The sequence below is a fragment of the Pituophis catenifer genome, unplaced genomic scaffold (assembly GCF_029215685.1).
Source record: "Pituophis catenifer annectens isolate HBS135680 unplaced genomic scaffold, rPitCat1.0.hap2 SCAF_1, whole genome shotgun sequence".
Classification (NCBI taxonomy): Eukaryota; Metazoa; Chordata; class Lepidosauria; order Squamata; family Colubridae; genus Pituophis; species Pituophis catenifer.
The window spans coordinates 252,590,599-252,616,168 of NW_027256881.1; the positions used below are offsets into that span (position 1 = coordinate 252,590,599).

A 25,570-nucleotide genomic window follows, 5' to 3' on the forward strand; every position below is an offset into this window, starting at 1 on the left:
ACAGTCACCTAACGCACACTTTGCGCCTGTGCGCAGCACTCAAACACCGCCCTCAGTGTCAGCGCTGGCGAGCTGAGCTGTTGTTTAGCTCAGCTGAGGTACGGCAATCCACTCTGCTGTGTGAATCAGCTGAGCTAAAAAACAAGGGAATATTGGACAGGGAACAGCGGGGGCAGGAGGGCGGGGCCAGCTAAAGGTGATATCTGCCGATTCTCCAAACTACTCAAAATTTCCACTACTGGTTGACCCGAACTGGTCCGAACCGGTTGAATACCACCTCTGGTGCTGGAGAGCATTGCTGATGTTTCAAGGAGTGGAGTGGAGCAGTGACAGACAATAAGGAAGGAAAGGAATCCTCTTCTTCTTCCTTGTCCCCTCAACAGGAGCCACTGCAAACTGTTATTCTTTTGCTGGCCTTGGTTTGGAGGTGTCTTAAGAGAAAGGGCAATTTGAGGGCAATAGTTTCTCAAGACACATAGTTTTCTCTCGTATTAAGTGCAAGAGGAAAGCACTTTGCCAGGATGGTGAATAAGAGCCTGAAGTTTCCTCTATTTATGACAGCAACTATGGTGATTTTACAACACTATAAATCACTCTGTGTCTGTGTGTCTGTGCATGTCTGTATGCCTATCTGTGTGTGTAATATATTGGCTGAAGTAAATTTCTGTTGCTCTGACACAAGGCAACAGACAAGGAAAATATAGTCTCAGATTTGTAGGTGATAAATTATAAGGTAAAAGAACCCATCCTTTTACTGAAAGTCCTCTTTGTGTAGTCAACTGAAACAAGCAACAAGTTGTGGAGAAGACATCTACAACCATTATAAGACAGTGACAATAACTCAAGGAGTTATTGAGCACCAGTGACATGGAATGCATTCTGAGAACATCACAATGGATGTGGGGGGGGGATAGAGATTCGAGATGTCCTTTCTGGATCTTTCTGCCTGAGACAAATGCATGGCAGAGAGAGAAACCAGAAACACAGATTTTTTCCATTAGAGCACCTCTGTGGACTGCAGGGCATTTATAGACAACAAGACAAAATTCAGTTCCCAGTGCCTGAGAATCTCCCTCCCCGCCCCCGCCCATCTTTTGATGGCTCTGTTTCACTGCCTGGAAAAAAATATAACTCATAAATGTTCAGCCCAAGGTGTCCATTTGGTTGAGAAGATGAGTAGAGGAAGTTCAAAAGCCTCCCGTGCTTTGTTCAGCTGGGTGGTGTGTGCCATATTCAGACTGAAAAATACCAAGATGGACAGTTGCTTGCCTATGGAGGCTTTGTTGCCATAGATCTGTACTGTACAAGAGTACTTGTTATTATTTGTCTTTTCTCTCATGTCCCAAGTCCCAGCTATATGAATAAAGTGATCTATTTGTGGAAAACTCCCCCAAGTAAGCCCTCCGCTTTTGTGGTAGGATGCAACTCAGTCTTTGTTAAACACTCAAGATAGATATAAGACAACTCACAAAATATCTGGCCTCCATTCTCCTCACCTCGTTTGCACATAAAACTGTGTTTAACAACTTTAGTTATTTACCAAATAATTCTCCACCCCTTCCACCTTAATGTCCTTATGCAATATTTTAAAAAGGAGAAAAATATACTGCTACTTCATAACATATGATTTGGCTATGTTAACCAACGAATAACAAAATTTTACCTAGTTTACTGGAATAAACCCAAAACGTGATTTTTTTTATATATACAACAAAAAATAATGAATTTTTGACTCTGAGACATTCTTCCTAAGGTATTTAGAATTAGAATTAGAACTTTTTATTGGCCAAGTGTGATTGGACACACAAGGAATTTGTTTTGGTGCATATGCTCTCACATATTCTATGAAAAATCACATATTCTACTGTGATTTTTCCATTCCACTGTCCTAATATCAATGAGACTAAACAGAGAGCGTGTTTGATAATGTGTAATGTATAATACCATATTAGACTGCCACTGGGAAAGAACTGAGCCTAAATATTAAACACAGCTTCATTGTTTAAAACCTTTAAAGAGCTGCTATAATGCATTTGTGTTATATGTAGATCCATCCTATCCTGTTTAAAAAGATAGCATCTTTCTTCTTGGCCAAAGCTGAGATTCCATTTTTTTTTTTTTTTTTGGTCAGAGGTTGACGCAGTGCAAATAAGTTTGACTTGATAGGGGTATTTGCCTAAAATGCTTTCACAGGATGATGTAGAACAGTGCTAGCCAAATTGTCAATGAGAGTAGCAAGAGGCAATACCTAGCAAGAAACGCACCATCAGTTTTAAAACCATTGGCTGCCGAGTCAGTTTGGTGTAATGGTTAAGACATTAGGTTAGAAACTGGGAGGTTATGATTCCTAATCTTGCCTTAGGCTGGTTGATTTTGGGCCACTTAACTCACTGTCAGTCCATGGAAGGACTCAATGGCAAACTACTTCTGGGAAGAAAAAAACTTTGCCAAGTAAACTGCGGGAATTCATCCAGGTAATCACCAGGAGTCAAAAACTGCCTCAAATGCACATGTGTGCATACACACAGTCTGTAAAGAAAGGCAACACTTTGTATCTCACCACAGTAGGAAAGTGAGGGCCAAATAGGACTAAAATGCAGACTGTCCGTGTAGGAACTCTTCATGGACACCTTCTTTATTTTAAAATTTAACATGGACCAGAAGCAAGCTGAGAGACCGTTAAAAGAGAGAGCCAGCCACTGGAAAACATGAGCATTGTCATGTAGAGGAGAAAAGGCTTTAGAACTATGGAAAGCTCTGATGCACAAACTTCTGATTCATCTACCATTCACACATCTCCTTCCTTCACCTTCTCAAACCCAGGGAAAGTTCTTCCTACTAAAGATGCCAGTTTTGTGCAAAGTTGCACATGCATTCATCCTTGGCAAGCATTCTGAAAAGCTATTTGGGAAGCAGTGTTTCGCTCTAAGATCTTTTTCTACTAGGACCTGAAATGACACAGCTCAGAATTCCCCCAAACAAACTTGCGCGCCAAGTCTTCACTTCATTTCTGTTAAAAAAAAAAAAAAGAATAAGAAATGAAGAAATGAAAAGCCTTGGACAATTAGGTTATGCATGGATGTTCCAGTGGAGGAAATGTGTAAGTGTCCATTTTAAGCATTAAGAAAAACTCTTGTGGGTTTTTTTTTTTTTTTTTTTTTGTTCCAGTGAGGTTGAAGGGGAAAAACGAGAGGAAAGCAAAGCCCTTAGAAATTACTACTTCGAAGTGCTATCAGTGTTCAGAGGCAGTGACTCTTTGTAAGATGATGGAAGAGACAAAGTGTGAGTTATGGGGCACAGCCTTGTAGGAGGTTCTGTGAGCCAGATGAAAAAGCCTGATGAAACTGGCTTGGGCACGATCGAGGGGTTCTGTATCCCTCCTCTCCTTTATATTGTAAATCTCTCATGTCATTAGATTTTGGAACACCTCAAGCTTTTATGCTCTCCACTGGATCAAACTCATTGGAAGTACAATTTGCATTTCCACAAATTACCGTGAATTAACCATTGACTTGTATGTGTAGATCTCTAATTTCATGATAGTGTTTGCCAAGAATAGTGCTATTTACCATCATGGCAATTACTGTAGCCATATACTAGTCACATAAAACAACAGTTCAATCAAACAGCATCATTTGTGCTTGGCTAAGAAGACAGCCAAGTGGGCAGCCTTATCATCTCTAAACAAGATCCCATGTGATCAATTGTGTGTTGTGCTTAGATTCAAGATAGAACATCTGTTGTCAAATGTTTGTTACTTCTCACCTGCAAGCGTTTTTTTAATGTAAAGTTATTGTAAAAGAAAGAGATTCATATGGGATTTATTCTCAGCTGCTATGTATTTAAATTTTTGTATTATTGTAAATGTTTAAATTTTCTTTCAAATTTCATTCGCTGCCCAGAGTCATTTTTTGAAAAGGGGAACTATTCAAATTGAATTAATAATATTAAGGGAATGATTTGGATTTCTATTTGTTATAATTATATCACCAAACACTTTCTTTTTTTGATGTTCATTACTTGGGAAAAAAACTATAAGTTGGGGTTTCTGAATTCTGAGTTACCCTTCATTTACAATTGTTCAAGGATGCCACTCTTAACAATCAGATTTTGACAGGGTGCTTTGTAATATATGCTTGTTATGGATAGGCATTGCTTATAGAACCAAAATTACTTAAGTTGCAATAGGACAGCAAACTCCACCCGCTGCAGCTGTCCCCCTTCTCCTTTTGCAGTGACCTTCCTAGCATGGCCAACTTCCTGTCCGCCCTCTATAGCCATCCACCTCTTCCTTTTGCAGCAAGCTGAATACCAAACAAACTATAAGTACTGGGACATTTTCACATCAAAATGTGTCAAATATCAAATTCGCTGAGTTTTGAAGCAGTTGAATACCGAAGTACCATGGTACTATACTAAGATTTCCACTGTATTGTTACTTATTGTTTCTGCATGTTAAACAAAAGAAAAATAGACAAAACAAAATAAATAACAAAAAGTTTTTTTAAAGACTATTTGGTTTCTAACTTCTCCTTTTTTGTGCCTCTACTAATTTGTGATGTTTATAAATATTTAGCCCCCCCTTAGATGCCCAACTGTCTTTGTATTTTCTATCCAGCATAACGTATCGTATGTATGGCAACTATTTCTGTTTAAATTTGGTTAAACTTATGTTGTGAATATATATTGTTAACTCTGCCATATCCTCCAAGTTTATGTTCTCAATGAGAAGTCAGAATTCTATTCTTCTTCCAGTGTTAGGAAAAATTTACTCCCACTGCTGTGAGCATGTATCTTAGTAAATTATGACAATCCTTGTTGGTATATTCTGTGATTGTACCTAGTAAGAAAAAATATGATTCAATTTCAAATTTAATTTCCAAATATTTCTGCATTGTATTATGTATATCTTTCCAATAATTTTGAGGGTTTTTATATGTTTACCACATGTGCTAAAATATACTTTCTATTTTATGGCATTTCCAACATTTATTACTATATGATTTATCTATCTTGAAGAATATTAATGGAATTGTGATGTCTTTTACAAAAATGTTCACACAATTATATATATTTGAATCTTTGGTTCCATAGCAACTAATTATATTCTAGACAGGTTCTTCAGAGGAACAGTCTTCAAAAGACGAAACTACTCTTTCTTGATTATTTTTAAATGGTGTTATCAAAATGCAGCTTAAAGTATCTCAACCACGGCAGAACTTTGATAAAATTTAGTGATGATCACAGTCTACATATCAGGAAGCAGTAATACATCTTTATAATATTCGCCTATGGATTATTAGGAACACCTAATGTAGTGGAACACAGTGCAATACTATCTCTATTTTGGAAAAAAGAAGAAGCTTGCACATACAGTTCTTTGAACATTCCCATCAAATCTAACAGGACACAATTCTAACCGGACCACTTATCACAACGGTACTATATCTTCACCACCCACCCCACTAAAAAGGCTAATTAAAGAGGCTAAAAAGGGTTACAAGCATCACAGGTTTGCAAGGCAGCAGCCCACTAATAGAAAAGGAACATCTCCCCTAGGCGTTACCAGAAAGAAATGTAGAAAACGAGAAGATGTTTTGAAAATAGAGTGAGAAAAAAGTAGACTGTGCTAAAAGGAAGAATCTCAAAGATATGAGGTTTTCAACTTTATTAATTTTTTAATGGCGAAGGAGAAACAAATACAGTGCCAAGTAAGGGAATCAATGGTGAGCTAAGCAAATTAAAAACTGTGAAGGACAAATCAGTTGTACATGAAAAGTATTGTCTTTTTGGACTAAAGACAAGTTTAAAAATGGAAATAGAGCTACTCCTTGTTTGTTAATTAGGGTTACAATATGAACAGTGTTTTACAAAGCTTTAGTGGTTTGGCTAGATTCTTGGAAGCTAATGACCTCTTCTCTTCGCTTAATAAAAAGCAAGAGAGATGTGCATCTAGCTTTCATTCAGATTACAGGTAGTCCTCGACTTACGACCACAATGGAGTCCAAAATTTGTTAAAACATTTGTTAAGTGAATTTTGCCCCATTTTACGACCTTTCTTGCTACAATTGTTAAGCAAATTATTGCAGTTGATAAGTTAGTAACAGGATTGTTAAATGAATCTGGCTTTCCCGTTGACTTTGTCAGAAGGTCGCAGAAAAGGTCACATGACCTTAGGATAAAGCAACTGTCATAAATAGGAATCAGTTGCCAAGTGTCTGAATTTTGATCACATGATTATGGGGATGCTGCCAAGGTCATAACTGGGAAAAATTATCATAAGCCACATTTTTCAGGGCCATTGTAACTTTGAATGGTCACTAAACAAACTGTTTTAAGCAACGGACTACCTGCAAACACTGCTGTAGCTGTTACAAAATTGGGAAATCCTATAGGAGCAATGGTGGCGCAGTAGTTAGAATGCAGTACTGCAGCTAGTTCTGCTGATTCCCGGCTGCCGGCAGTTCGGCAGTTGGATTCTAACCGATTCAAGGTTGACTCAGCCTTCCAGCCTTCTGAGGTTGGTAAAATGAAAACCCAGATGGTTGGGGGCAATATGCTGACTCTGTAAACTGCTTAGAGAGGGCTGTAAAGTGGTATATAAGTCTAAGTATTATTGCTATTGCTATCTTCAAACTAAAACATGACTGATCCTGATCCACAGTGAATCTGTGGACAGAAAGTATAAGTTGCTTTGGTGAGGTAGTGTTGTGGTCCGCCAGCAGCCTACAGAGCTGGCAGCGGAGTTGGATAGTGAGGAGGCTGAGGAAGAACATGGGCCAGTCCTGGAGGCTGGGGACGGCCCGGATGAGGGCTCTGCATCGGAGGCAGAGATGGGGCCAGGGCCATTTGGGAGTGATGTGTGGATTCCAGAGCCTCCAGAGGCTGACAGCAGAGAGGCAGGGGAACAGGAGGAGCCTGTTCCTAGTGCACGCAAGAGAAGAGCTGCCAGAAGGCAAGAGCAGTTAAAGCAAAAAGGACGACTTGGGAGTAGGGCCAAGAGATGATTGGCCCCTCCCATAAGGCTTAAAAGACCAGCAATGGCTCTTGGGCTCTTTGTTGGAAAACAACGTTGATAGATTTGTTTCTTGTCTTGCTGCATTTATTTCTTGTCGGTGTCTTCTGCTTCTGAACTTTTGCCAAGAAAAGCCTTTGGCAGGTTGCCTAATTAGACCAAGGTTGGTGATAAGGCTGAAGAATTGTGTTATGAAGAATTTGTTTTGAGTTAGTTTGTACTATGCTGAGAATGAGTTAATTCTCAGCTGTTCTAATAAAGTCTGTTTGTTTTCGAACTGATTGTGTCTGATAATATCTACTTGGGCCTGGGTCACAACAGGTAGCTGGCCATAGAGGCAAATTATTCATCCTCGACACAGCAAAGCACTTGATGGGGGTGACTCACTTGCCCCCTCCCCATAAAGGTTTGGTCACTCTGGAGCCCCACTCTGAAGGGGAACTGCTCAGGTCTCTGAGGCAATAAATCAGGGGTCTCCAACCTTGGCAACTTTACGACTTGTGGACTTCAACTCCCAGAATTCCTCAGCCAGCTGGCTGAGGAATTCTAGGAGTTGAAGTCCACAAGTCGTAAAGTTGCCAAGGTTGGAGACCTCTGCAATAAATGTTCTCTCTTACACACACATTACTATTGCCACACACATTCACACACTTTTAGTTGCTGCAATATTACGAGGGAACCGATTTGGTCAATATTATTTTACCTTAGAAGTTACATCATTTTCTGATCTGGGAGGGGGGGGAATGTTCTGTTCCACCACTCCCTCCCTGCCAAAATACAACTTCTTCACTTTTAAGTGATGGAAACTCAATTTGCATCATAATTACAACCAAGATTGCATAGTGTTACATTTAGTTAAAGCAGTAAACTACTATAATAAAAATGCACCTGGGGAATATTTAGAGAAAGCACTAATGATTTCTTCCCTTGTGGTTAATAAATTCACTTCCAGATCAATTTGTTCATGATAGAAACTTGAGAACATAAACAGTTACACAGACACATTAGAGTGTGTCTTTTTCAGCATAAATGATTTATTACAATGATTAGCAGCACATAAACAATTTTAAAAAAACAGCTCTAATTAATTTTTTGGAAGAAAAGGAGAGGAATAAAAACCTTCCTAACTCTCTCTTTGCATTATGTTTTACTTTTCTAAGTGTGTACTTTTTAATTAAATCCAAATGTCACAATAAATTTAAAGTGTTTTATTACCACTCTGCCTAACTAAGCTATCCATGCAAAAACCCTTTCTATTAAGCCAGATGTAGGACTGAAAGTGGCTGGGGAGGAAAAAGGGGGAAAGGAAAAGAAATGATCCATTTCAGTATTTGACAAGAGACTTGAAACAGGCCTTAAATACCACAAGATTTTTGGCAAGCATTTTCAGTTTTACCAGGGAAGCTGGTCAGCTAATTGATGCTTAATATCACTTCCAAGTTTGAAAGCATCAGACTCCATTAAAATGTCCCTTTTGGGGTTGAAGATGTCAAAGAAAAAAAAAAAAAGGAAAGACACTGGAAGAATTACATTTTTTCTCTAGCCTGGAGTTTTATCTTAAATGTTTTTAGAATTCTTGATTGCAAAAACCTAGTTTATAGCACACATTAAATTTGATGTTTTGGATAAAAGGTCTCATGTTTCAGTAGTGGTTGGATGTTGATGTTTATAGAAGCATCAAAAAGATTAACTTACATACTCTTCTTTTACATGTCCACTATTACATTCAAATAATTCATATCTTTCACTTAGCCAGAGATCTGAAGAGCTGGAAACCCCATTACTAGAGAAACATCAGGTCATTGTTTCAGATACAATCATGAACATGTACGGAATATTTCCCAATGATTGAGCGAAAGCAGAAAGTTCTAGGGCAGATGGAGAAGGTTTTAGGCCCCATTTGATCTGAAAACTGGAAGTTTAGGCTAGAAAATAATCCCCAACTCTTTCAATCCCAGCTGATTGGTAAGGTGAAAGAGTGGTTACCCTAAACAAGCAAGTCAACTTTTACTAGATGGTATCTTCAATTAAACAGAGCCTTGGTAGTACAGTGGTCTAAGGCACCCTGTTATTAAGCTGGTTATTAAGACCAGCTGCCTGCAATTACTGCAGGTTCGAATCTCGCCAAGGCTCAAGATTGACTCAGCCTTCCATCCTTTCTAAGGTAGGTAAATTGAGGACCCAGTTGTGGGGGCAATAAGCTGACTTTGTATAAATATACAAAAGGATGAAGGCTATTGCTGAGCACATTGTAAGCCACCCTGAGTCTCCGGAGAAGGGCGGCATATAAATCAAATTAAAAACAAAAACAAAAACCATAACTTCCTATTTGTATGAAGACAAAAAAAAAAAAAAAACCCTGCTTAGGAAGTTTTAGTAACCATTTTTTTATTTACCTTCAGGACAACATGAGAGGTCTTCTCCATGACTTTCTAACATGGTTCATCTATGTTAGGAACTATCTTAGGAACTGTCCACCAAAGTTGGACAGCTGGTTCCTCACAACTTTAGTCCTTCCTCTAAAGGTAAAGATAAAGGTTCCCCCGCAAATACGTGCTAGTTGTTTCCTGCTCTAGGGGGCAGTGCTCATCTCCATTTCTAAGCCGAAGAGCCAGCGCTGTTCGTGGTCATGTGGCCGGCGTGACTAAATGCCGAAAGTGCACGGAGTGGTGTTACCTTCCCACCAAAGTGGTCTCTATTTTTCTACTTGCATTTTTTACATGCTTTCGAACTTTTAGGTTGGCAGAAGCTGGGACAAGTAATGGGAACTCACTCCATTATGCGGCGCTAGGGATTTGAACCACTGAACTGCCAACCTTCTGATTGACAAGCTCAGCATCTTAGTCACTGAGCCACCACGTCCCTCGTCCTTCCTGTACTTCACCTTATTTCTAGGTTTCTTAAAATAGTTTTCCGTGATGTTAAGAATGGGATACATTATTTTCAAGCAATGCTTATAAGGCATAACATTATCAAACATCATTTTGAGTTCATGATGCAAGCTTCAGATATCACAAGAAATTGTAATTAAATAAACCAGAGTGCCTTCCGTTAAGGTGCATTTGGGAGAGGGAGAGGAGCAGTCCGATTTTGAGCACTACATCATTTAATTATGCTAAAGAAATTACTTTCTTCTTTTTTTGTAAAAGAAAAATATGTTGACACCCATATGCAAGGTGTTTGGCTTTTGAAATTACATATTGTTTTTTTTATGACACAATCATCTTTTCAGCAGTTTTAGGTTCCTGGGTTTGTCACACTTTATTTAATTTCAAGGGTATGATATCTATTAAGAAGGCCTTTTGTAGGGGTGGAGAGGCGGGTATTGTTCTAGGTGCTTTCCAATATATATATCAGAAGTAAAGCCTGACTAATATTACTCTGTGTGGTCAGGGGTTAATGCAGCATTTTAAAATGACCTGTTTGCTATATGATTAATATGGTTTCCCCTTTATTATTTATTGCACTGATATATATATAAAAAAGGAGAGAGAATATTATAGTGACTATACAGTATATAGCCAACATTAATAGTCTAACTTTAAAAGAAAAAAAAACCGATGTATTTCTAAATTATTATTTTTTTTATTTCAGCATTGAAGCTTAGTAGAGGAAACTCTTATACTGGTCCATAGTTGCCTCTACATATTAATAGAACTGAAATCCAAAAATCAGAAAGTGGAGGAAAATCAAATGATAATTCAAGCTAGAACTAAATTTCAGATAGAATGGTATAAAGTGGGATTTTTGCTCTGCTATGTCTGCTTCTTTCATATATATGTACGAAAATGGTTTGAATATTGGTAATAGCTGTATTTTTTTTTCCTAAAAGCATATTTTTGGACCAAAAATGCCTTAAGATGCTATGCATTCTTGGTATTTTGGATCTGCCAGGACAGCTACGGAGTATGAATATATGAACCACAAATAGATTCCTGATGTGGAAAAGAGGAGCTGATCCACTAAATATCTAGAGGATATTTCTAGTGACCCTACTTCTTCTTCTTCTTTTCTCCTTAAGCAAATCTTTTCAGTCTTCCTTTGCTGAAGGCAAGAGCGTTTTTTTTTCAGAGCACAACATTAAAATAAAAGAGGGAAAAGGCCAACTTTGGAACATATATGTACCGAGCAGAGGTCATTTGCCAAAAATACCACCTGCTAGCATCTATACTGTTTGACTAAAAAAGCCTATTGAAAATTGCAAAGGACATACTCTAAAGCATTTCTAACAGAGATTATTTAATGATGGAGGGAGGCAGAAATGCTCTGTATGCAAGTGACTTCTTTCAGATGGAATTATCTTCTGTGGGATTTTTTTTGGGGGGTGGACTCCTTCCTCCATCTTCCAAAAATCAAGCAATTAAAAATTTGTTCCTTCTTTGTTTGTTTTTAAACTACTTTTATGGACTTTCATAGAATACTTCTGATAAAGTACAGTGGACAGAACTAGTTTCTGAAAGATGAGTAAAAGATGGATGATTCTTCTGTTTGCCATTTGGAAATATCCGCTCTTTCACTTACTGATAGAAATTCAATGTTGAAATGCTCAGTTCATTTCAATGAATTCCGAACTAGGTCAGAAGCTACTTTGGAGCTCTTTAATTTCCAAAACATTACTTGAATGGCATTTTCTGCTCCACACTCACATGTAGACTATTCCCCTCCAGTCCTTTGTTGACGGACCTGAGGGGAAAAAATGGATACCTTTCCTCCTTGGAATCATAAAGAAGAGAAATTAAAAGCAGGACTTCTAATAGAATAATGCCTTGATACAAAGTTGTAGTAAGACTTCATCCTTATCAACATACCTTTAAAAGGGTATTCAAAATTCTAGAAAAGGGGCAAAAAAATCTCAACCCAAACAGGTATATAAAGGTGCATAAAATCACGCATGGGCATAGATGATATGGACAGAAAACTACATGTGGATTGGAACTAAAAACAGGGAAACTCGGGCCTACCCAAGAAATATTTTCTCACACCGAGGATAATTAAGCTTGAAATTTGTTGCTAGCAATCATGATAATGGCAGTCAATTTGAATAATTTTAAAAGAGGGCTGGATGGGTTTAATTCAATTGTCCCTTTGTGGATAGAATCTTGAATTCAGAGGACCTATGGCTAAGTGAAACAGGAATTTTCTGCTCCTATGGTCATTTTGATGCCTCTTTCCTCCCACATTTTCATCCATGCAGAATATTAGAGCCCATGCATCGTCCCAGGAATTTTGCTGTCTTTTGGCATGGTTGGGAGCAGCAATTCTTATACTTTTATTATACTTTTTAGCTTCAGAATTGTATGGGAAAGGGGAGGAGATATTTTTGTCCTTTATTTTCCTACATGCCTTTCTTCAAAAAATATTCTATACTTATCCAGCACCACACATTGATCAATCATCCAATCTGAACTTTTCACCATTTCCATCTTTCATAGCCACTTATCTCATAGCATCACTGCTCACTATATTTATAGTGAGCTACCTATCCATGTTGAAATACTTAGGGCAAGGATGTTGATGCAATACTGGAAAGAGATATATAAGATAAACATGGAAAATGATGGACTGATGGAATGCATCATAGAATCTATCATTCTATGAAGAACTTTGGTTTTCATAGAGAGATTAACTTTATATAAATGGAAATTTACCTTCTTCATGATTAAGGAAGGAATTAGATATAAATGTCTTTATATTCTATAAATGAAAATAAACAATATATGATCAATATGGGCTAAATGTCATGATAGATTAAAGGATTTAATTAATCTTATATTGATATGAATTTTATACTTCATGGATCACAATTTCTATTAATAGATGTTATGTTAGTTTATTTTAATCAATGGATATAGCTTTCCTTACAATGTAGAATTACTAGAGTATTTAATAGAAATTAAAAAGGGGGAAATCTACAGTTCAGCTGTATGAACAACTGGAGAACATTGCTAAAATAAGTATGCATAATTTGCCAGAACTTTGAAATAAAACATTGGAGTAGATATATTAACAAATCAATGGCTAGTGTTTTAAAAATGTCAAACCTTTTTACAATCTTAAAATGAGATTCATTCATCAAAAATATTTTTCATCTTTACTGAACAATCCTTTGAATGTTCAGAAAAGATGGTTGTTCAATTGTTTTGCTGGGAATATAATAAATTTAAAGCAATGTTAACACCTATACTTTGGGTTTTTCTTTACTCATGCCTTAGATTTCTTTCTCTTCCTCTTACTGTTTCTTGTTTTTTTCGGGCACACTGGGTATGATTGCTTAACTTGCAATCACATTTGTGGTAAGTGTGTGTGGGAGAGCAGTCAATGGCCCTACCATAAATATCTCCCATAAATATGTATAAGAAAACAATTGGCACCATGCTTGAATAGAAATAAGAGTAAAAAAAAAAACTTTTTTATCCCATTCTCAATATCAAATCAATAGTACTTTGCCAGACTATGCAAGAGAGGATGACATTTCAATTCTATTACAGGTCAGAAACATCAAATTTTTAAGAACACTAATGAAGAAGAAGAAGGAATCACAAGTTTTCCATGCAACAACATGAGTGAAAAGAAGATGCTGAAAAAACCAAGCAGGAGGGAAAGAAACACAAAAAGGGGAAAACTTGAAAGCTAAAAACATAAACAAAGAAGAAATGGTGTGGAACATATGTCAGAAGGAAGATTAGAAAGTAAGGGCACATGTCAAAGAAGCAGCAAGATGTAGCAATAGTTGGGCTCTCTTGTCACTTATAAACATTCATATTGTTGAGCTGAAAGAAATGCCAATGGGTGTCATATTGCTGGGGGGAGGGAGGCGGAAAGAGTGTATAAGAGGAACAAAGAATATTATCTTAATCAAACCTAACTTAGTACATAGATGTTGATGTTTTGTCTGTCTACTACCTTTCCCAACCCAACTGGGAGCTCCTACACCTCACAGAATATCTGCATATAACTACTTTTTTTTTTTAAATTTGATTTATATGCCGCCCTTCTCCGGAGACTCAGGGCGGCTTACAATGCATTAAGCAATAGCCTTCATACTTTTATATATTTTTACAAAGTCAGCTTATTGCACCCTCAAACTGGGTCCTCAATTTACCTACCTTAGAAAGGATGGAAGGCTGAGTCAACCTTGAGCCTGGCAAGATTCGAACTTACAGTAATTGCAGACAGCTCGAGTTAAATTACAATGCATTAGTCTGCTGAGCTATCCAGGCCCCTTAAGATTAAGATACTTAAGATTCTTATTGAGTTCTGGAGAGTTACTACATGTCCTGTCTGCAAATTGCTCTCTTGTGAAAGTTAAGATGTACTTCTTAGCTCAAACTATCCAACATATGTGTCTTTTAATCATAATTGAAGAATTGTCATAGACAAGTTGAAGAGATACTCTAAAATAGAGTGTGAAAGTTTCAGCAAAAGAACTGACCAAGCAGCATTATTTTATAGGAGGTCATACTTCAGAAAAAAATGTTGTTCCAAACAAGAACTGTGAGAAATTGTGCTGCAAACTTTTCCCTAATCTTGCTATATCTTGGATTTGATAAAAATTGTAACTGATATGAACATCTTTTAAATGTTAATTTATTATCTCCAAATAATTCTTAATCAAATAATAAATATAAATGATTTTAGACAAATAAAAAGCTCCTCCTCCTCAACTTAAATATTTTCATGAAATGATCCTAAATCGAATAGGGATAGAAAGTGAAGTGGAAAATTCCTGATGTTTGCAAACCACAGTGTCAGCTGAGATATATGTATTTTTTCTTTAATTACCTTCCCATTCCTATTGTAAAAGCAGCTACTCCAATTTCTGTCATTGCAGACAAGTGATGACATCTGCCTAATTCTAACTCCTTCATAGAGGTCAACTAAAAAGTTCAAGAATGATATAAAACAACACATTATTATTGGTTGCACAGTCCGCCACATATTTATATTGGATTTGGCATTTTTATCCACATATCAAGTCCTTTCTATGAACCTGAGATAGATGTTTATAGAGAAGCACTGTGTTTTTAATCTGTTGTGAACCACCTAGAGTTTTGGTCATGCTATAAAAATGAAATTTCTTAATATTAACAAATATATAGAGAGTAAATGAAACAGCTGCCACTGATGGGGTATAGCATTTGAGGTGGTCAAAAATACTATTTTTAACTTTGATAGATTCAGCACTGTAAACATTAAGCAATAAATACGAATAAATTGATTTACATTTAATCAACCAGGTTGACACAAAGTTACTTCCCCAAATCTGTTTCACATTGTTTGACTTAAAACAGATAATACTTTTAACATAGTTTAACCTAGAGAAGGTAAAGGTAGTCAGGATATTTAATACATGGAAGAATGGATTCAAATATCACAACAGAAAATAGATGTTGTAGAACCATATAATGCCGCTACCGTGTCAATGAACAACATGTGATTCAAATTGTAATTCCAGCTGATGGTGATTTAGCAAACCATTTTTTTAATTCACAGCATCTATTCTGTATACTATAATACAGATTATGAGGCGCTGTCCTATTTTCATAATGTCCGTTATTCAAGAATTATTCCCTTCAATTCAACACTTTTAAGAAAAATAACCAAACTTTAGAAATGAGATAACTTTTCAAATGAGAATGGTTCTAATATTCAGTTACTGTAACCTGTTGCAACAATTTAAAATGAGAGACAGAATGATTCTTGTCTTAAACCCAGGGAAACTGTAAGCAGCCAAAGAGTTCAGAAAGCAAGAAAAGAAAGTAGACTAGGATCTGAGGAACGTAGCAGTTGGCTGAAACAAATAGTCCAGATATTTTCCAATCATCTCACTTTGAAAAGTTGGTAATTAAGAGCAAATAAATTCAGGTTAAGTTTTCAGTAGTTCAGCATGCTATCTCGATTTATGCCTGGCCTTCTGTTCTGGTACTTCACAGCAGCTGTGATAGATCATTAGCCCAATGGTCAAATGCATGTTTTGAATGTAATAGAGCTTGGTCCAATTCTTATCCAACCCATATGTAATAAACTGACTTGATTTAGAGAAACTGATGTTTAGCTTCTTACCCTACTCCTTTTATTGGAGGGGGAGTTACATGGAAACCAAATAGTTTCCATATAACTCCATGATTTAAGTAGTTTTCTATTTTTTTATATGCAACGTCTGAAAAATTGTTGATGGATTTATCCCCGGTGGAACTTAGGACTCTGAACATCATTGAAAACATTCATTAAAAAATATGAAAAGACATGTTAAATATTGCTACATAGATTCTTAACAATTTAAAAACCCCTGAAAAAAACAAAAAACCCACAACCCAAATTCCCAAACTCTATTATGAAAACTTTATAGTGTACTCCTTTGGAAGAAAAAAAAATAAACACTGAGGGAATTTATGAAGTTCAGCATGTTGCAAATAGTCATGGTCCATCAATTAGTGGAGACAGCATGCTAAATTAGATAAACCATGTGACTGTTTCATCTAGTTTAAAACTCAATGCTCATTATGCCATAGCATAGTCACTGGAATAGCTATTAAATAAAGATTATTGTCAACACTGTTGACTTCAATGTGGATGTTCGGCTTCTTATTGGAAGGGGGAGTGCCCCGAAACTAAATAGTTTCCATATAACTTCATTCCAAATCTGAATAAATATAATCAAGCCTCTGAACAAGACGTAGTTGTCATTTTCAGAAGCCAACCGGTTAAGTACTGATTCCATAATTTAAGACAACAGCATAAGTACGGTGGTACTTCAACTAGCTAACAACAGTCAAAAGGACCGTATTAAGCTTGAAAGCAAAATATCAGTAGCTATATACTTCAACAATCAACGACTCTCTAAACAAGAGCTAGGGAAGCTTTATAATTTCCCATCATTATCTATATTGGTTAAACTGCTTGGAGTTGTGCTTTTATATTAGTTAAATGGTTACACTTTAAACTGATGTCATCTTTGTAATGGTCAGTTAGAGAGAGAGAGAGAGAGAGAGAGAGGGAGGGAAGGAGAGACCTTAGGTTGACTTGCTATGAATGACATGAAAAACAGCAGTCCAGCAATATTATGTTTGAGGATCATTCAAATGAGATAGATAGATAGCATTTCTTTCTGCCATAATGATTTGAGGCACTGTTCTAGATTCCATTTGCCAGCCACGCAACTTGTATTATTTGCTGTGAAAGGTGACAGAGTGCAAGCTTCCAGAACTCTCGTTAGGTTCCAAAATAACATTTGTTTGGGCATTCAAGATATGCTTTCCTTCAGTTTCTGTAAATTATGTCTTCAAAAATCAAGCAAAGCAAAAAATATAGAGTGAAATGATTTCACGATTAAAATATCTTCAGGCTGTAAGGCAATGTATTGGGTTTTTCACACTAAGTGGATTTTTGAGTTTTAAAATAGGAGAGGACTAAATAATATAGCTAGAATAATAGCTTTCAGATTGAAGCTTAGGGCTATGAGACATAGACTTCCTAACCACACACACTATGGCGTTTAAACTGTGACCATCTGACATCAAATAGAGGATCCTCATCTTAAATGATCTGTAAAATATGTTTAATGTTTGTTATTCTTGGATTTTCACATTAAACATCTGGACAGTAGCTGCATTTAAAAAATACAAAACAAAAACTATGTGGCCTTCCTACTGAAGCCATGTATCAAATGAAAAACTAGACTTCTCAGATTCTGGCAGAGCAATCCTACATATAACAACATTGAATTTAAGTGTTATTTTCTTTCTGAAATAATTTTTGGGCTGTTCTCTCTGTAAAGATGCAAAAGAATTAATATGATATACATTTGTATAAATATATATAAATAAAGATATTTCCATCTTGGCCAATAGTCTTGTTCAACTTGTGGTTTAAAAAAAACAACTCAGAACTTCAGATGAAATAAAATGTAATAAGTTATTATGCAACACATAGATAATTTTATATCTTAATTATTAAAACTTGTCCTTGCAAACCAGGTTTTTTAAAGCAACTCTTAACAAGGCTGAGACATTATTAGTCAGTATTAAAATGTTAGAGGTCTATGTTCTCTGTTAATTTAATCATATGTTACTCAACAACCACTGAAGACAGCCATAAAGCTCCCCTTGAATTATTAAGCATAACACAGTAGATTGTAATATTTTGCTAAACCAAAGTACAGACACAGACAAAGATGTCATTTCAATATTTGAAACCAGCAAGTTTAATTTTAAAAAAGAGCAAACCAATAAGCTCAGAAAATAGCACTCTGTGAGAGGAAAATTACACTGCTAGAGAAAAAAAAAAAGCAGAAGGACTTAAGAAATTTATAAAAGTAATCTCCAAGTGGAAATTAGAAATCAACCCCTAGAAACAGAATAACACAAAAGAAATATTACTGTCCACTTTCTAAATCAATATAACACTGCTACACGACAGAATTACCATGGTAACTCAAGTAAAAAGAATAAAGCAATTCTTATTATTTCAAAATAAAATCACAGCCTGAAGCCCAGCTTTTATTATAGCTGCTGATAGATCGCTGGCTTGTATTTATCTGAAATATTGCTTTTCAATCAGCTATTTTATGAATGTACATATTTCGCTGAGCAGCCCACTTAAAGAGTGCACTTTGAAAAAAAATGTCTCCAGAAAGCTAACCAAAGAGTCACATGTGCACCTGCATCTATCTATGAATCTCATATATATATTTTTAATAAGAATGTGAAGGAGGAAAAATATGTGAAATTTAGAAATTCACTTTAAAAAGGAGCAAGCCAGGCCCATCTTTCTTATGTGGAAAGTCGCATAGCTGCACTCTTAGTCCAATCAGATGTACTTGCAGTCATTTGCATTTGCATCTTTACATCCTGTCTCAAATCCCCTCCCAAAATATTGTTCAACTGAATGTTTAATATCACATACACAGATACACAGACACACACAGCATGGGAAATTCTGTTAAAATTGTAGCCTCTGTATTTTCATTTCTCTATTTTTCTATTTTTCATTATTTACCACAATGAAGAAATTTAACACATTTAGATGAGATCAAATTTAACTTATATCTAATTATTTGTTTGGAGCAATGTCCTCAGCATGCCTCACAAAAACTAACTACAGTATTTAGCCTGAAAAAAAAAGAAACAACCTTGTTGTAAATCATACTGATTAAAGATTAATTTCGAGATTCACATTTGATCAACTAAAAGTTTTTATTTGTTGGAGCAATTAAGCATGTGCTGGAAGTTTTTAAATATATAATTGGTGAGTTTGAGTTCTCCCAGATGTTTCAAAAGCTGCCAAATGATTACCGTATGTCCTTACTCTTCTACTACATGCCTTCTGAACATTTGGGCACTAACTCTGTACATAAAAGATGGCAGCCTAGCGAAGAACTTCTTTCATACAGGTTCATAATATTCCAGTTTTGTTCTCACATTTAATAATTCTGAGGACACTGAAATATCTCATGATATGGCTGCTTTGTGACAATCATTTGGCCTTGGAGGAATGATCACATAAAGTGATTTGTCATATCACAGTGGAAAACATAAAAAGGTCCGTTCAGTGCCGTTCATGTTTTGGTCATGATGGATCAGCCACCAGTTTTAGCATTTCTCATTCTCATCACAAGTGGAAAAGAAACAATTTCCTCAATCTTTAGATCCAAGGCACTTTATGGTATAAAACTTTTATTCTGCAGTGTAGATTCAACTCGGACCTCAACAATAGAACACGTTTGTTTTTCTACCATTCTTAAGTTTGATTATGCTTAATACTGCAAATTGGCTATGACAAGATTATTCAAATTTGTCCTACTTTTGAGATGAATCATCATATAGGAAAGGTGTAGTTAAAATCCATTGTTCTATTTGGTGGTTGACTTATATTTTATTTATTTATTTGTATCCTGCCTTTATTATTTGTATAAATAACTCAAGATGACAAACATATCCAACTCATCTTCCTCTTCCTATGAGCTGTGTTGGACTGAGTGTGTGTGACTGGCCCAAAATCACCCAGGTGGAATTTATGGTCTCCTGATTTCTAGTCTGTTGCCTTAACCACTATACCAAATCAGCTCTTATACTGCATCAATGTCCACATATACCAGGAGGTAGTATTGAAATTTTCCTAACAAGAAGTTAAAATAAGAATTCAACTAAATATAGATAGGCAAATATTAGTCAGAATAGTATTAAATTGTATTTTTCAAGGATGATTTTAAGAGTTCAGATTACGGTACTTCTACTAAAGAAGAACCAATGTTGTGTTGACCTTCAAACTAATGGAGTTGAATCACATTTTTTAAGTTTGGTTGCTTCTTTGACCCAAGAATTTATACCTTATTTCTGCTCTTCACAACATAACCACATAACCAAAAGCAAATGTTACAAATGAGACCCAAAAATTTGTTTTATCCATGCTTTTCTTTTGCATACCCTAGAGTCTGTCATATTAAAAACAAAACCTATCTTGAGGCATCTTAACAATTGGTTTGGTAGGATAAACAATTATTTCACAGAACAAATCTGACATTTTGGGAATACACTGTATGTTTGTGGACCTTAGTCCAAATGAAACACATGCTATGTACAAAAGAGAAGGGGAAGTTCTCTTTCTGACATGACTTCAGTAATCCTATTATGTAATGTGAGAAAGCTGTACATATTTAGTGCAAGAACATTACAGGCATGTCACCTAGAGCTCTCAGTGGATAGAGAGAATATAAATTAAATAAATAGATCCACCCAAAATTATCTCCCTCTCATCCCATATAATATACACAGATAGCCCCATTCAGACATCCTCTTTTGGCAACTATTAACATTCACCATCTTGAATTATTTATAAAAATAATAAAAGTGGGATGCAAATAAATAAATCTCTGAAATCTACTCCAACTGGCCGCACAAATCCATGCAACCATCATTCTGCCAAACGCTGCCTGTATTTTAGCCTATTTTATCAAACTAATTATAAAAGAAAAAGAATACAAGCATGCAACGGTACAATGCAAGTTCAAAATAAATGATGGTAATAAAAGAAAGGAAAAAGAAGACAAGATGAATATCATCAGGATTGCGTGAACTGTCCCGGCAGTATCTACAGCAAATGGTTTTGTTTTTTTTTAAGCCAACAGACATGGTTTTTGTAAAGGTTGGCTTCATGCAAGACAAAACACCAGTAGAAGAAACCTTACAAATACCAAAGCCAAAAAACGTCAACGGTCTTGTCACCTGTGTTACGATTTGCAAGCTTGCCATGCAGGCTTTACAAAGACGGTAACAAGATAAAATTTTAAAAAAGGCTTCATTTAAGTATAGCCAATACTTCAGTTATTTTGCTCAGCATGGCATTAGTTTTCTCCAACACTGAAAAATCTTTCATCTGGGCTTAACAGTTGAAGCAGGAAATCTACATGAATATTTTACAATACAGATGTTACAGTTGTTCAAGTTTCAACCACTCCATTATGCCTTCCACCACCCTCCCATCGTATTTCTTTCAACAGCCAATCAGTAATCTGTAGTCCGTACATGTGTTTAATCTTCATTGGATAATTTTCAAGGTTCACTTCATCCCTTAAAGTTTGTGTGTTTCTTTATTAAAGGCTCTGAATGACTCTTTCCAAGAAAGAGTCCTTGATCCACCTTGCATATCCCAGCCAAGTGAAGTGAGGAGGTGACAAAACAGAGGTAGGACTTCTTAGTGGCTGGCCACCATTTATAGTAGCGGTCACCAACTGGTGGTCCATGGACCACTGGTGTTCCACGAAAAAATTTTGGTGGTCCACAGAAAAATTATTTGCATTTTTTATATTGCACTAAATCAGGGGTCCTCAAACTACAACCACTGGGCCGGATATGTGCAATGAATATTTGTGTTGCTGCAGACAGTCTCCCCCTTCGGTGTCTTTTTGTGTGGGTAAGAGGGGGCAGAAATTCTAACTTTGGGTCTGCTTCAGCCTCCTGGTGTGGGGCTTTGAGCAAAGGCTGGAGGGAAGTGCCACTGGTAGTGAAGAGCCGGAGGGTCTCATTCCAGTGGGACTGCATCATGGCCTGGAACTAGCTAACCATCTCAGCCTGCTGAGCCTCCAGGCGCTGGTACTTGGCCTTGCACTCCCGCAGGTCTTCCCTCTGCTTGAAAGCCTATGCTTGTAGTCCTCAGTGAGGTGCTTCTGCTGAGCCTCCTTCTCGGCCAGATCCAATTTGAACTGAGCCAGCTGTTTTGCCAACTCTTTCTTGTAGTGGCTGCTTAGCTCCAACAACTGCTTCCTGTTGGGGCCCTAAGGAGCCCAGGCGGACAGGCGAGGAGTGGCTGGGAGGGGAGGTGCAATGTGAGTGACATCGAGTTGGCCATGACCACCTAGCCATGCCTACCTAGCCAGTCATTAGGCAGATCATATTAGTGATCCACGGGATTTAAAATTATGAATTTAGTGGTCCCTGAGGTCCAAAAGGTTGGTGACCCATGATTTACAGTATGCCCTCCAGAAGGATGCCAGCAGAAGGCCCACTGTGGGGTCTCTCTGGAACTGCCATCTTATTTCTCTTTTCTCGAGCATTTTACAATCCGATATTTTAAACATGTAATATGAAGAGCACAGTTTTCATATCTATGTTTTAGCCTTTTGTTATTTTCTCCGCTACATAAAATTCCTATCATTGTTTTCAACTGTAGATTTGAATTCTTTTACTTAACTCTGTTATCTGCAGAGAGACTCCTAGTGGATGGGTGGATGGCAAGCATAATAACAACTTTTCAGCCAATGTACTGCATCAACCAGTGCCATTTGGCTCAATACGCTACAACACTCATATCCCAAATATATATATATATATTCCTTGAAGAGGCCCACCCTAGAGAAAATGAATAATCCTTGGACTGTAGCTTATCTTTCTTCTTGATTACTTATATATATGTCCAGATGGACACTGAGATAAAAAAAGAAAGGCACAATCATTCATGCACTCTTCCCCCCAGAACAAAATAGTATAGTTAAAACAGGTTCGCCACTACAGTAAGGACTGTAATCTTAGTTTCTATTTAAATCGCTTTCTCTATACTTGGGTCTCAGACAAGCAAGTTAATTCTAGGGGAAAGGTAAAAAAAAAAAAGATAGAAGGCTAGAAGAAAGAACCTACTCCATCTAACTCACTGAGATGAAGTCTGAGCAAAAAAATGATAGACTCCAACTTTAAATGGAAAAGGGAATAGAGCAAGTGAAGTATTACCACACACAGGGGTGGTTAAAGTCTTTATTCAAGTCTTTTCCCCCAGGAGACCCTGCAAATCTTGAAATATGGAGATTTGCATTTACATGCATTAGAAGCATTAATGTGACATTTCTTTTTAGGGAAGAGGGGGAAAGAAAGAGAAAAGCCGGGCTCCCTCTCCCCACATCCCCTTTGTTGCTGTACATGACAAAATAGCAAGTGAATGTTTGCTTTGATCCCAGCGCATAAAGGGTGAAGCTTTTAGGCAAGGAGCGGCAGGTGATCTCAGCTCTTCTACAAGTCCTAATGCTCCTAAAAGCCACTCTTCCAGTTTCTGTAATTGGGCATCAGTAGTTAATGTAGTATTGACTGCATTACATGCTCCTGTGCATCCTCTCTCTCTCACTAATGCCAATTGCATCACCTTGTACATTTACCATATTGCTTAGCCAATAGCTGTTAAAAGCAACTCAAATCATGAATCATATAGGAAACTTTCAGCAAGACACGACATCCAAAGGAGACAATTTACAGTTGAGTTAATCTGGGTACATTAGTGAGACATGGATTCAGGAAGACAGACCAATTTATGTTACTTTAGTTTTACCCTTTATTGCTTTGTATAGTCAAATGAATGGAAGGGCACAGCGTAAAAAAGAGGGGGGGAGGAGAGAAAAGGCAGAAAGGATTATTTTTCAAAAAGGGTCTCTAGTCTGCACAAATAAGCCAAAAGACGTAAAGTTGATGCCATGATCTCCTGCAGGATTCATTTCCAGAGATGTGTATTTATAAAAAGCTTTTTTCACCCTAAAAGTTGATTATTATTTTTTTTAAAAAAAAGAAAGGTTAAAAAATTGGATTCCTCTTAAGAATGGTCAACTATAAATATATTATGTAATTAAATCAGAGACTAGCGATCAAGCAAGATCTTTTCCTCTCTAGATTCTCAGAGTTTTGGCAGCCATAGCTCTGCTTGTTCAGAGCCCTTCAACCCTTATATACATCAAAATACATAATTCAGACTATCAGTTCCCCTAAAAAATTAAGGAAGCAAAGCAAAATACCTGTTGTGGTCCTTAAAAATAGGCAACCTGGTTGAACTTTGTGCTTACTTTGAAAACCAGAAAACTACTGCCAAGAACAATGACTGAGAAGCATTGAGAAGAACCCAAGTTTTACTTCAGCATGGTAACTCATGGTAACTAATAACAACCAGAGCAACCATTAGAACCCAAATGTTCTGGAAGACCTACCGGCAAATGTAATTTCACTTCCTCATCTGTCCATTATTTTCTACCTAAAGGCTTAACTGGAGATGGTGTGTGGATCTGAAAAATTATTTCCTGTTTTAAGTGTCTCCGTGGTGCTCCAAAGCTGGTTAGGACTATGGGACTTTTTCCTATCATTAGTAAATCTGCCAGATCATAAAAGCAACGGTTTTAGAAAAGACCACCCAATACACCTTGGTTAAGATATCTCTAAGCCCAACTCTGAGATTAGTTTGGCCTGCCCTGTTCCCATTAACTTTTCGAAAAGCCTGTGTGTTTAAGCCCGGGGCCCTAGGGATAGGTTAGAACTCGTTTCCTGGTTGAATAGGTAGCAGATTAGATCATGCCCAGCTGCAGTATGCTTTTATTTTTGTTTTTGATTATGCATTTTGCACTTTTAAACCACTTGGAGTCACGTAAAAGTAGGGTGGACACTTGCCTAAGCCAAGCAAATACAGTAAGTAAACTCTGCCCATTGCCCATTTAACAATAATAATCTGAATTTAATAGATCCACCTTGATATAGTGGTTAAGACACCAGGCTATAAACCAGGAGACTGTGAATCCTTGTCCCACTACAGGCACCCAACTAGACCTTGGGCAATTGACACAGTCAGCCCTAAGAAGGAAGCAATGAAAACTACTTATAAAAAAAATCTTGCCAAGAAAATTGCAAGAACTTATCAAGAGAGTTGTCAATACTGACTTGAAGGCACCCAAAAATTCTGAATTTGGCTTCTCAAAGATGTGGTCAGTTTTCCAATAAGATAATATAAACATAAATAAATTGAAACAATATAGAAATAACTAATTGCTAAGTTTTATAGGTCATTCCAAGGAATGGTGCATCTGTACAACAGAAATAAGAATTTTGTCCAGCACTTTTTCCAATAAGATGACAGCTTGTCACTAGACTCCTGCCCGGAGTTCAGGATATAGTGGCAGCATATTTCTTGGTGTATTCAATTCTGTTATTTAGATTGAATACCATTAGTTAAAAATTAGCAAGTGAAACATTTGGGCTGCAGCCTGGAATCCACTCACAGACAATCCCAATAGCTTTAATTGTTGAGCGATTCAAAGAT

General features: G+C 36.8%; 1 protein-coding gene across 1 annotated transcript in view; it reads right to left on the reverse strand.

The window, feature by feature from the left end:
* The window catches only part of LMO1 (LIM domain only 1), a 101,934-nt gene extending 87,074 nt beyond the window's left edge, over window positions 1-14,860 (reverse strand). The window contains exons 1-2 of the mRNA XM_070957462.1: window positions 14,798-14,860; window positions 12,664-12,709 (exon numbers count right to left, since the gene is read on the reverse strand). Of these exons, the coding sequence (XP_070813563.1) occupies window positions 12,664-12,709; window positions 14,798-14,860 (109 nt within the window). The remainder of the gene's footprint in view (window positions 1-12,663; window positions 12,710-14,797) is intronic.
* Window positions 14,861-25,570: the final 10,710 nt, after the last annotated feature.